The following is a 12583-nucleotide window of genomic DNA, read 5'->3' on the forward strand; positions in this document are numbered from 1 at the left end:
ATACGCCTATTTTACTTTTAAAACGTGAGTAAATCATTTCAATTATAAGTAGTGTTTGTTTTTGAAACAATGCTAAATAGTTTTAAGCACAAAATTTATTGAAAAGGCGGGAGTGTTCACACCTCCTTTGCTGACTTAATTATGAAGCCAGTCCCCCTACTCAGTCTGGTATGCATTTTGAAGCCGCCATAGCAGCCCCAACAGACTGTAAAACATTCAGAAATCGGAAGAAAAAAATTAAGACGATGTTTTGCAGAAATCGGAATATTTGGATATTAAATCGGTAGACGGAATATCAGCCTAAGAAGCGGTAGACTTCCACCAGAATCGGTAGGGTTAACATGTCTGCAATGTGTCACGGGAGAAAAAGGACTTGTGTTTGTGCTGAAGGGTTTTGCAGGTTCTCCTTAATGTTTTAGATTTACCATGAATACATCCTCTCTTCTCTGCATCTATCAGTCTTCACTAAATCATCAATCATAACCCCTTCACAGAGCCCCACTGTGTACTGTCATAACACTGTACTAACATGTTTGGTCAGGTTGACAGGCTGAGACATTATAGGAGAAGCTGCATGACCAGTGATGGTGATGGGTACCCAGTAGTGTAGGTCTGTATAGCTTGCATGTTTGCTTTGCTCCACAGGTTTGCATGTACGACCCCAATTCCTACCCCTCGCCTATCCCAAGCATGTACCCCAATCCCTCAGACCAGCAAATCTTCCACCTCAAATCGCCAAGATGGAAGTTCCTGTCACCTGGCCAGTGAAGACAGTTCCTACTCTGATCTGGTCGGAAGGGATATGCCGAAGTCGGAAGATAGCTGGGTCAGTGTTCTGTTTGGTGACCAGGATTCAGATGATGGAATCTCTAATGAAGAAGTTCAGATTGTACTGGATCTAGATTCGGACCAAAACAGGAAAGATGCATTGATACCAATCAGAAGTCAGCAGCTTCCTTCCTACACAATCCTCACTGGCCTTGATAAGCTTTCAGGGATGCAGTTAATGGATCAGAAGGATATGATTGAGGAGAATCTGATAGAGTATGCTGATGTGGAAGTCGATGAAGAGAACAAGGAGAATGTGATGTTAGAGAGGAAATGTGTGTCTGCCATAGCCTCACTAGGGAATACGGGGAGTCGCACATCAGTTCTGGGTACAACACATAATCACAATTCCAGTAACAATAACAGTTCAGAGGATCTCAAGGTACAATCAAGGTCCATTGACAGTTTCCGGTTAAACATAGAAAAGCAGAAAACAGAGAATCCTTTGAAAAACTCCAGGGTAGAAAGCTGGCTCTCAAAGGAAGTTCAACCATCAACTGCCCATGGAAAGAGAAAGGAATCACTGTTTAAACGTGTCATGAAGCTGGATATGTTTCGCAAACGCTCTAAATCGGTGATGCCTTTCATTGAAAAGGAAACAAACGGAAAGTTAACACAGAGAGTGCCATCATTAGCAGAGCTCTGCAGGATCATTCTGAAGTCTGATCTTACAGCTCCTGGACGGACACCACTTATGGAGATCACTGCTACACATCTGAATCAGAGATATGACCCTGATCAGTCATCAGGTGCCTTTGAAGTGTCAGTAGATTCCCTTGAAAGTGCTGGAGGGAGTGTTGAAACAGCTCATGAAAAAAGGATGAATGCCATTTATCAGTTTTGCTCTGATGATGATGATGATGATGAATCACTGCTGAACCTTCTGATGGGACGAGAGGATGATGGTAATGACTGTTCTAGAGTAGACAAACACACAGAGGCCGACTCTCTCCAAAGATCCAGAGATGACACTAGTGATAAGATAGCAAAGGATTCCTACTTGGGATCTCTCAACCGGACTGGTCAGTTGTCTCCCTTTATAAGGATGATAGCCAGTCGGTACCATTTGTTTGATCCAGAAACACAAAAGTGGAAAGAGGGCTACATGGATGGACCTGGCCATCTGGATTTGTATGGCAGTTCTGCAGAAAACATACATCCAGATGAACAGACGAGTGTAAGTCCAGTTGCTGAGGAAGGTGTAGCCTCCATTACTCCACCTATTGAGGATGATCACCACAACAAGGAATCTTCAGTGCTGTCCAGTTATAATGTGTTACCACCTGGCTCTGTGAGGGAGAAGGTATTACACTATGAACACATTTATGTAAATGAGCTGGTCGATCAGGTGATTGAGCAAACGATGCATGGCCTGTGTCTGGAACAGTGCATAGAGGAGTTGGGATCATTAGGACATCATCCAGAGTTACGACGACGATTGATAAATGAGTACATTGGAACCAATATCTCAGACTGTCAAAGGTCAGTAGGGGAGATAACCCCCTCAGATTCAGAGATATATGTTGACGGATCTGAAGGTGAGATTTTAACTCCAAAGATATCAGATGGTGATATTTCTTCAGAAAGTGATGACGGCCATGTTGAGAGCAGTAAAATTTGTCAGAAGAGTCAGATTGAGGATTCTCTTTACTCAGCTGTTACAGATGTTGCTGACACAGATTATGCCACAGCAGTATCGGACATGGATACTGATGGTTCCTATGTAGTGTCCTTCCTCTCCAATGCTGACCTTGACAGTGACATTTCCGGACTAGACACAAAAGAGCAACCAACATTAAATGCATCTGGGGAGTATGTAGATCTACCAGAACAGCTGTCCTATTATAATGGCCGTTACAGCTGCCATTCAAAACCTATGATGTGTGAAAATCCAGTACTGTCAGAGCAGAAGAATATGGATGGTCCATGGGTCTCCCCTGTTAATACACGACTGAGAATCGGCCTAGGAGCATGTCCTAGGAAGGATACAGGTTTCCACGACAGTCCTGACTGCCGTCTGTATACTCCACGCTGTAGCATTGGTACCCAGACCCCAGAGATGGTCAATCGAGCAACCTCTGATGATGACACACCAAGAAATAAATCATTTGGTGGTAAAACAGAGGACAGAGCGTCATCTCCAATCAAGGAGCTGTTAAGTTACGACACAACACTAGAGGATAGTTTGGATACATCTGTTGTGGTAACACCAGCCAAAGTGAGGCCGCGGTACTCCAGCTCTCCTATTAAAACATATGAGGAGGAAGAAGATCGGCAGAGCAAAAGAAAACTGGATGAAACAAGTGACCACCAGGCCGAAGTAATTTCTCTTTCTCAAAATGACAAAAGTAAAAAATCTAAAACTTCATCTCAAGATGTAAATACTGGCAAGACTTTTGATGTGAGTGACTGTACAGAGAAAAGACGTAAGCGCTTCTCCTGGAAGAAAATGTTTCACTCCAAACCCAAGGAACCTGCTGTTTTGGTATCCTTCAGGAGGCGTTCAGACAAAGAAATGGAGGAAGATCTGATTAAAGACTCAGTAATTCCTCAAGTCACCAAAGATGATGTTGCAATGGAATCTAACGCAACCATACCAGCTGACTGTAGTAATAATGCTGTGTGTGAGAACCAGCCAGATCAAGTCAATCCAATAATCATCTATAAAACCAGGCCTTTCTCTGAGGACCTAAATACTGTGGAGACCTTCTTCTCACACGAACAAAGCATCAACCTCAGTCTTTATAGAATTCATGAAGATAGCAGACATGGTTCCAAGTCAAGTCAGGAACCAGTTACCGACAACCTGATTCACGATAGTATCAATGATGAAGAGGAATCAGACATTGAGAAATACAGTCTGTGAGACATGGAGATAGATGAGGAGGAGGAACAAGCAAGAATTAACATGGTTCGGGATACCAAGGAACAGTGTGAACAGTGTGACCTTAGCGACCTTCACATCCATGGTCAGAGGATACTCTCACATGGTACTGTACAAACCACACACAACAGTAGTCCTTTGCGACTAGAGACGTCCCTACCTAAGGAGTATAGTGATGATGAAGGGGACAGTGAGGGTGTGTCACTGGACTCCCCTAACATCAGTCCAAGTTTCGCCATCGCCATCAGGAACAACGTGATCACCACTCCGGACTCGCCAGAGGTCAACCTGGACTAATTTCTGCAGGAAGCATTACGCCCCATTGATGACTTACTGGACGAATCATCAGAAGGTGTTGAGCTAGAAGATGAAGATACTCCACGACTTGATGGACGTGTTTTTACCCATTGTATGTCAGAAACACCTGAAAAGTATCCCGGTTTTACATATATCTCCCCATCTATGGAAAACATCATGACAATGTATAAGGATGACTCCCTATATAAACCACAGAATGTCCCTCATGGACAAGGGGATGAACTGTCAACAGAATACAACTATCAGTCCGATACTAGCAACCTATCACTGGAGTATGTTTTGAGTCTTGAAAAGAAATTTAAGGAGGAACTGGGCTCTCCTGAGCTGAAAGACACTCCACAGAATACTCCACAACTAACACCAGAGACCACCCCTCGTAACGTGTCAGCAAATGAAAATGTGGAAAGGTATCCAAGTTTTACTTTTGTTGGAGAAGATACTAAGGCTAGTACTGTGGAGGAGTCAAGTCCAGTTTCATTGGAGAAGGAGGTAGCATCATCCAATCTGAGCAGCAGTGCTGAGGGACTTTATGACTATGAGGATACTTTCGAGAGCTCGGACAGCGAGGAAGAAAGTCACAAAGTCACAGACAAGGATGCTGCCTCCGTAGACGAGAGCGAGGAAATTGAGGAAGTCATTGAGGTGGAGTATTCTTTAGATCGGTCATCCAATGATTCATCAGGGTTAGATATCCCAAGTTTCCAGGACAGCACGAAGTGTGACGAATCGTACCTTATGTATGGATCAGACACCGAGAGGATCCCTTCCTTCATGAGTGATTACATGCATAGCACTCCTGCTCACCATGAGGGTACCACAAAAGGGGCATGCGCTCTACCTACATTAGAAGAACAGGGACCAATGGAACAAGAAGATAGAGGACGCTCTAGCTACAGCTTTGTCGGACCAGAACCGTTAGCAGAGGATGGACTTAGTGATAGCGGTCTTCTGTTGTCATTTGGCTCCAGTCCAGATAACTCCTCCAGCACCATTAATGTGTGAAAATGTGACTTAATATGCATTTGAACTGAATTGATGAAATGTCCTTAACAATGTGTGAACTCAAGAAGACATAGCTTAATTCACATGCAAGCTTCTTTCATAAAATTATACATCAATATGTGAAATCTGGAAAACATAGGTTAATTTACATTCAATTTGGAAAACACAATGGAATTCACGATAAGATGTGAATTGCATTAATGAAATAATTGTGTGAAGTTGTGAACTCTAGAAAACTGATGAGGAATAATTTCCCTTGTCACTTGCATGCATGCATTTATGAACATATCAACATCTGATCTTGAGTTTGTGAACTCTCTCTCAGACTTGTTTAAAACACAACTTGAATCCCGTGTGAACTGTATTCATAAGATATAATGTGTGAACTCTGGTTACACAAGTGTAGAACTCTAGAAAACATTCTTGTTCACATGTGAGTTGCGGACATGAACTATGGACACAAGCTCGGGTAACATTTATGACCACTTGCACGGTGTGCTAACTTTGATGTGTAAGGGGTGAGCCTAAGCAGCATGAAATATATGGCAATTAATGATCTGTAGTCTCTAGATTGAAAATGTGTGGTTATTAATGGGTTTATTTTTGCAATGTAACTTGTATCGCCTTTTGAATTTGTAAAATTTAGCAATGTAAAATTCTAAAATAATTCAACTGGAACAGGATGATGAACCTGAATATAATATTTATGTGTGATCTTCAATGAAATGAACATCTATTACCATTCATGAGTGAATCCAAACAATGAATGCATATAAGTATTCAATGAATAACCTCTTATCTCATCATAACATATATATTTTCAGTGCTTTTATAATCTTTTTCATTATATTGGCAAATTTAAGTGGATGTTTGGTTGAGTAAGCTTTTAAACTATGTTGAACAAACCATGATGTGTAAAGTCAAATATTCTGATTCACAAACTCCAGACAATGCAGCGTGTTCTTATTTATCATTAGTTATCAATGTTTGGCTTAAATATTATCGTACATATACTTCATATATAATAATCTATGTCAAGTAAACATCACCACATTGATATGAATGATAAGATTATTGTCACTTTTTATCTAACAATGCATTTATTTTAATTTATCTTACCGAGTAATACTTATTTATGGATTATCTGGTGTAGCACCTATCACTGAATCATGATAACTTCTATTATCTTGTACTATTATCAGGTTTTGTAATCGTTTACAGGTGTATGAATATCATTTTCATGTCAATGTTATAGCAATGATCACAATGCATGCCTATTTCTTTAATGTTTTTCTCTTTGCTGTATTTTATGGTTGACTTCAACTTGTCATATTTCAGAGTTTAAAACATTTAAGTGATACACCTATAATATATATATAGCTTCTGTATTTGATTTACGTGTACATAGTTTCTAGCTTATTATAAAAAAAATTTAAATGTTATATAGAATTATTACAGATCAGAAATTTAGTTTTTATTATGACGTGAAAAACATTTTTTTTGATAATCATGTCCTTCTTGCTTTCTGTGTAAATGCGATGTTGCTAGTTGGACCAGTGATAAAATTGTTGGTTTAAGTTTTATAGTTTAATTTTAAGTGTTTGTCTGTGTTAAAACAAAAGTCTATTTTTACTTTGACAAAAAATAAGACAGTTTATATTCAATTAAAATCATTTTACGATGACCAATCTTCTTGGTTTTATTAATAGTATAAGTGGTTCACGTACCAGAAATTGAATAACTTATCAAAGGCAATGATTTAAATAGTTAAAAAAAAATATAATATTGACAATTTTCATTACACTTTGACAAAGTTAATCACATCCAATATTGAATTGAAACTCAAGTTGCTCTTTGCATCTGCTGCAGTCAGATAACATGGATAGAGATTAAAAACATGATTTAAACTGTTTCGGGTATTTTTGGGACTAAAACTGAAGTTCCAGTTATATTGATATTTCATCAAGATGATTGAGCAATATATTTTATCTGGGGATATTGAGGAGGGTTTGCTTAATACTCAACTGTATGCAGTATAGATTATGCAGAGTTCTGTTATGTCCTTGTAATAAAAACTGAATTAAATTACACATTCCATGACTCATTACACTTGTAACTAAGGGACTGAGACATTCTTTAGGATGACCCTAGTATAGAGACAACAGTTTATATGGGATGATATAGATAGTTTACAGGGTTATAGAGTACTGTTATATACAATGTATACCCGAGTGTGACACTATAACAGGACAGAGTTTATATCATCTCTCTACACAGGTTGAGGCGATTTATTAGGCCATGTTATAAAGTTAAGAAATTTACATATGTACATGTGTAACCACACCCTCACCTTTACATTGTACAAACACATTCTAGCTAACATACAATCACTTCATGTTGATGTTGTGGAATCTTACTTGTGCTTTCACTTGTATATCTTTCTCTGTACACTTCTCATGTATCTTCAACAATATTGATAAATATGTCACTCTATTCATAAATTTAAAAGAGAGATTTTGTATTGTACATATTTAAATCGAATACTGTCAAAGTGATTAATTAGCGGCATGCATTATTTATTTTTCCATAAGATTACTTACTTGGACTGCAGGATTTGACGGATTCTGCATATTTAGCTAGTGACAATTCCTGTACCATCATGCAGCGTTGAATTTCCTGTATAAATGTCAAACAGGAAACCAGACTGTTGAACGCAGTTTTATTTCCTGACCTATGGATGCATGAATACAGATGACCCTGACCATATCATAACTTGTAATTTGTTCTCCTTCCTGGAAATAAAGAAAGCTAATATATAAAAAATTTACAAAAGTACTTTCTTAAGTATTTTCATATGATATGTAAATACGGAAATAAAGTGAAGGTTATAAAATAATAAAAGGGAAATTAAATCTTGAGGGCCATTAGGTTTCATTGTCATGAATATGATGATAAATAAACTGGCCAGGCTTGAGCAAACATACACAGAGTTGGGTATAACTAGAGCAAGACAAATGTACATGCTGTGGTCATTAGCAGGTTATAGATCAATTCTGCAATTGGATGGATATACTTTTGTAACAGTGAAGACAGGCCAGAATGTCAAAACAGAATAGTATACTACAAGAAACTGATCAGAACGGAAAGCAAGAGGAAGTGAGAAACAGGTCCAGAGATTTGAATGTTGGAGTGCAGCAACAATAGATCTATTTCTGGGACAAAGCCTGCTACTGGACTGTCCATAGAGAAAATTTTATCTTGGAAAAGTCGAAGGAAATTTAGTCCTACTATTGATGGTGGTTTAATGTCCAAGAGAATGAAGCCTTGTCCTTAGAGACTGGAATTACTAGCCAAACAATTGGCCTTGCTGTCTTTCCTATAGAAAAAAAGTGAACATCTGTACAGAAGAGAGAGGCTAGCTGGCCAGACCAGTGCTTAATTGATGTTCATCGACAGCTATAGAAACAATAGCCTACCCCACTGGAATATTGAACACAATACTCGAGTGGGCAGCATCTGCTACCTAGATATCTTCATTGATTATATTAGTAGCACAGTGTGATTTTCAGATACTGTATTACTGTGTGTTGGTAGACCCGTCTACTGTGAGGTCTTGTTAGAGGACCATATATATTCCAGTCTAAATAGTTTGTTGTACTAGACTGACTGTATCTAACCTATAGTGTACATAGATTTTACCTGTACCAGGATATTTATACACACCTGTGTAGGTTTATGCTTATGTGATAATCATGGAGGTAAAGCCCCGCCCCCGGTCTAGAAATGGTAAGTGAAGTTACATGTTTATTGTTATGTTTATCATTTACTACAGTTCTTGTTTCATACACATTTTGTATTTATTCAGTTCAACTTTATAATATCCTCAGAAAGTGGTACTTGGCCTCATATTGTTCTTATCTATATTGGGTCGTTGAAATTTTCATTATTGACAGCCATTGTGAGTGTCTCAAAACCTTACATTAAATAAATACAAATATGAGATAGGATTTCCTCACATAGCTCTAAAACTTACATTGTTGTTATTTTTGAAATCTAACAATGCTGAAAACTAATGAATCAGATGTAGTGATTTTGTTTCTAGTACATGTATGTATACCTGCATCTTTGATTCCAGACAAGTCATCATTGATTTGCCAGTAATCATTCTGTCATATTCAACATCAAGTTTCATATTTCACTTGCGTAGTACTGTGAAAATATAAATGTAAATGATGAGACTCTTATTTTTGTAAAGTCACTTAGCTAATGTAAGTTTGCTGTTAATATACATGCAATTCTAATGTACATTCTGTTTTAAGAGCTGTACTAGGAATGTCCTATGTAGATAGGTGACTTCCTGCTTCTCTTTCTGTCAATTTACTTTGACCTAAATAAACTAACATCTTGATTAAACATACAGGCAGTATATCCTATTCATGTCAAAATAAACTTGATTAAAAAGTGCAGTAGTGTGTGTAGGAAAATAGCTTTACTCAGATGTTGGGAGAAGTGTTTCGTAGATGTGTTTGATCAATATTCCTAATTCATTATAGGAGTTCCCCAGCTAGGGGGCTTATCAGGCTATACCACCTCTTCTCTCTCTCTCTCTCGTTCAATACTGGCTTGTACACCTCAAAACATACACAAATCTTTATACCATCATTTCTGTCTTGTCTCTAATGTGCTGCCCCCAAATTCTACCATATATACTGCCCGGTTAAGGTTTAACATAGAGACACCAGCATTTGAAGTTTATATACTGGTATTTATTTTGGGGGTTTTGGGTAACTTTAACATGTCTTAATACTCAAAGAAAAAAACTTTCGGTTGAATAATTTCTTAAATTACTACATTTTTTGTATATTCAGTTATTATAAAAGTCACTATGGTGTATTTAAGGTGCATACTAGGACTTCCTTGTTAATGCTAGTTGATAGCACTGGTTCATTTTTCTGTTGTGGTATTTACTTGGAATACACTAAGCTCTGTTAGTCACCTCTGTGTACAGATTCCATATCGTTATTGATTTACTTACATACTGTAGAGGCATGTTAACATAATAGCTTGTCCTGTAAATAATTGTACAACCTGTCTATAAGGAACGTCAAAGAGACAGGGTGACTGGTCTTATTAATGATATTTACACACGGGTCAAATTTTCATTGTGACTGAATCTCACTTCAGATTAGTTTAGAAAAGCTATGCATGAGTAGATTTGATGTGTAGAGACCTTTTTAAGTTTCATCTATTATTAGTAAAGGTCAAAAAGGTCAAATTGTGTTAAAATTGATATTTGTAATCTCAAAAAAGTAGACTTATTAAGCAGGTGGCCATTAAACTGAGCTGACATGTAAATTGAATGAGTGTTGTCTAATAAAACCATACTAGCATCAATGATATTATGTGTAATAGAATTTCCATTTTTTTTTTCTTGCATGATGTTACAGATTCCCTGTTTGTTTTATTTTGTTATAATGTTATTTAATACCTACTAATAAATTGTGTACAATTCTGTTTTGAGTTATGATTTTAGAAATTGAGTTACTGAGTCAGCGATCATTAAGTTTTGTATAATTTGTAATATTGGATTGAATTACTACCTGTGATTGGGTTACTGACTCGGTAATATAAGGGCTCAAATGAGCTGTATACCATGTAGCTAGCTATCAATCCAGGTATTATTGGATATCTGTATAATTGATGACTGTACAAATATTTTTGCCTTGGTATTTTCGTTCTCTTGATGAATAATATTGTGAACCTATTGTTAGTTTGAAGATATACCAGTCCAGCTCCCAGTAATTGTTACTGGGGTACTTGTGTATAGGCTTTTTGCAGAACGATTGTTATTACAGCAATGCCAATTGCAAGTTATGTAGACATTTACTGTAATGATATAATGATTAGAAATATAAATTTGAAGTAAATCATGTTATCTTTATATAATATTATCTAAAATCTTATATATATTTTATCTTAAGTCAGGATATATGTGTCAACAGAGCTTCATATCAATAATTTGTTTATTGCAGTTGAAAGGGCAGTGGTGCGCTATTCTTACACAGCTGACAATGATGATGAGCTAACTCTAAAGGAAGGGGAGATAATCACCATCCTCGACAGGGAATTAGAGGATGCGGGATGGTGGAAGGGTGAAGTCAACGGGCGAGTTGGTGTATTTCCTGATAACTTTGTGGAGGATCTACCAGTAGAGGAGGTTAGTAGATTTGTTTTTACCCACGAACCATGTACATGTATAACATAACACCTCAAATGTTTTAACTTGTACTAAATAGGCCAGTGTTTATGATAGATAGGGTTATTGTTCAGGGGGAAATGTTTGTGTGGATTAACATGGTCGCACAAGGGACAAGTATAGGGCTATTTGTGTTTATTAGTAGCGCTAAAATCTAATGCTGTCATGAACCAAGCTATACTTAAATCATGGGTTAGCTTTGAGGCGTCATATAACAGGTTGCTAATTTGGCTTAAATTGTTTGCTGTATGTGTTCATCTTAAGTCAGTTACAATGAAATATCAAATAATATAAAGAAAATTCAAAAAAAGAAGTTGGAAACCATCTTAGATAATGACTTTAATTTTCATGCCATGGCTGTCAAATATGGAATATAGTGTTTCTCATCAATCTCATGTCTTATTTTCATAACATTGATGTCAAAATTATTTTTCAAACATATCTATTCAACAGTTTGAAGTGACTGGAAGTTAATAGTATATTTTAATTATTTGAATATGTTTACTGCTTGTTATCTACAATGGTAGCTTCATGATATATTCTTCAACAAATTATTGATGGTAAAGTAAAACCTGTTTAAGAAAAGAATGTGCATGTATTGTACAAAGTTCAAAGTTATCTTAGACAATGATATATTCATGTAAGGTAAAAAAAAATTGCATCAGTTTCATTGTTTTATATAGCTTACTAAATTTGTTTGAAATCACAATTGATTATAACATAATGTCTTCTGATGTCAGAAATGTGACAGATGGTATCAGATCTATATGAATGAAAGTTTGCTTTTGACAGCTAAAATATAGCCTTATGAATCTAATGAAACTTTGCTTTTGCAAGCCAAAATATACCCTTTTGAATGAATCTTTGCTTTTGAAAGTCATGATTTTTTTTAATAACTCCCACATGTAAGCATGCTTATGATGATAAAAGTTTGATGTTATCAAATTGCTGTGCATTTTCACCTCACTTCTGAATGATGTACTTTATAAAAACATCAGTTTTGATTTGGAGAAAAGTCACAACCATTATTACACTGGTTTGCAGTTATGTTTTGGTGTGTCCATATTTTATCATGAAGAATGGCATTTGAGGGAGATGTAAAAACACATAAATCTAACACTATATTGTTAGATATATGTGGTCAATATGAATTTAGAAAAATTAAAATAATTGTGGACTTTTCGCTATTGAATACATAGATTGGTCGGACTTTTGCTTAATTGGCAAAAATGGGTATGAAGTTACCAGGTAATGGAAATTGGAGGGTTATATCGTTTGTCAATGGTTTAATATTT

At 36.7% G+C, this 12583-nt stretch overlaps 3 protein-coding genes across 9 annotated transcripts in view; 2 read left to right on the forward strand and 1 right to left on the reverse strand.

The window, feature by feature from the left end:
- The window catches only part of LOC138327067 (coiled-coil domain-containing protein 83-like), a 35695-nt gene that overhangs the window by 21003 nt on the left and 2109 nt on the right, over positions 1-12583 (reverse strand). The window contains exon 2 of one of the 2 annotated variants that reach the window (XM_069273061.1): positions 7633-7824. The exons of the other annotated variant lie outside the window; for it this stretch is intronic. The gene's annotated coding sequence lies outside the window, so the exon portion shown is untranslated. The remainder of the gene's footprint in view (positions 1-7632; positions 7825-12583) is intronic. 2 annotated transcript variants of the gene reach the window in all.
- The window catches only part of LOC138327030 (SH3 domain-containing kinase-binding protein 1-like), a 46291-nt gene that overhangs the window by 11083 nt on the left and 22625 nt on the right, over positions 1-12583 (forward strand). For all 6 annotated transcript variants that reach the window (XM_069273030.1, XM_069273025.1, XM_069273038.1 and 3 more), the window contains exon 8: positions 11065-11249. In XM_069273030.1, the coding sequence (XP_069129131.1) occupies positions 11065-11249 (185 nt within the window). The remainder of the gene's footprint in view (positions 1-11064; positions 11250-12583) is intronic.
- On the forward strand, positions 591-3694 carry LOC138327025 (uncharacterized). The gene has a single exon (XM_069273017.1). The coding sequence runs from the start codon at positions 626-628 to the stop codon at positions 3692-3694; it is 3069 nt and encodes a 1022-aa protein (XP_069129118.1). The 5' UTR covers positions 591-625.

Source organism: Argopecten irradians, chromosome 1 (assembly GCF_041381155.1).
Source record: "Argopecten irradians isolate NY chromosome 1, Ai_NY, whole genome shotgun sequence".
NCBI lineage: Eukaryota > Metazoa > Mollusca > Bivalvia > Pectinida > Pectinidae > Argopecten > Argopecten irradians.

Coding starts and splice junctions, on each gene's coding strand:
- LOC138327025 (XM_069273017.1), top strand. CDS start 626: ATGTTTGCTTTGCTCCACAGGTTTGCATGTACGACCCCAATTCCTACC.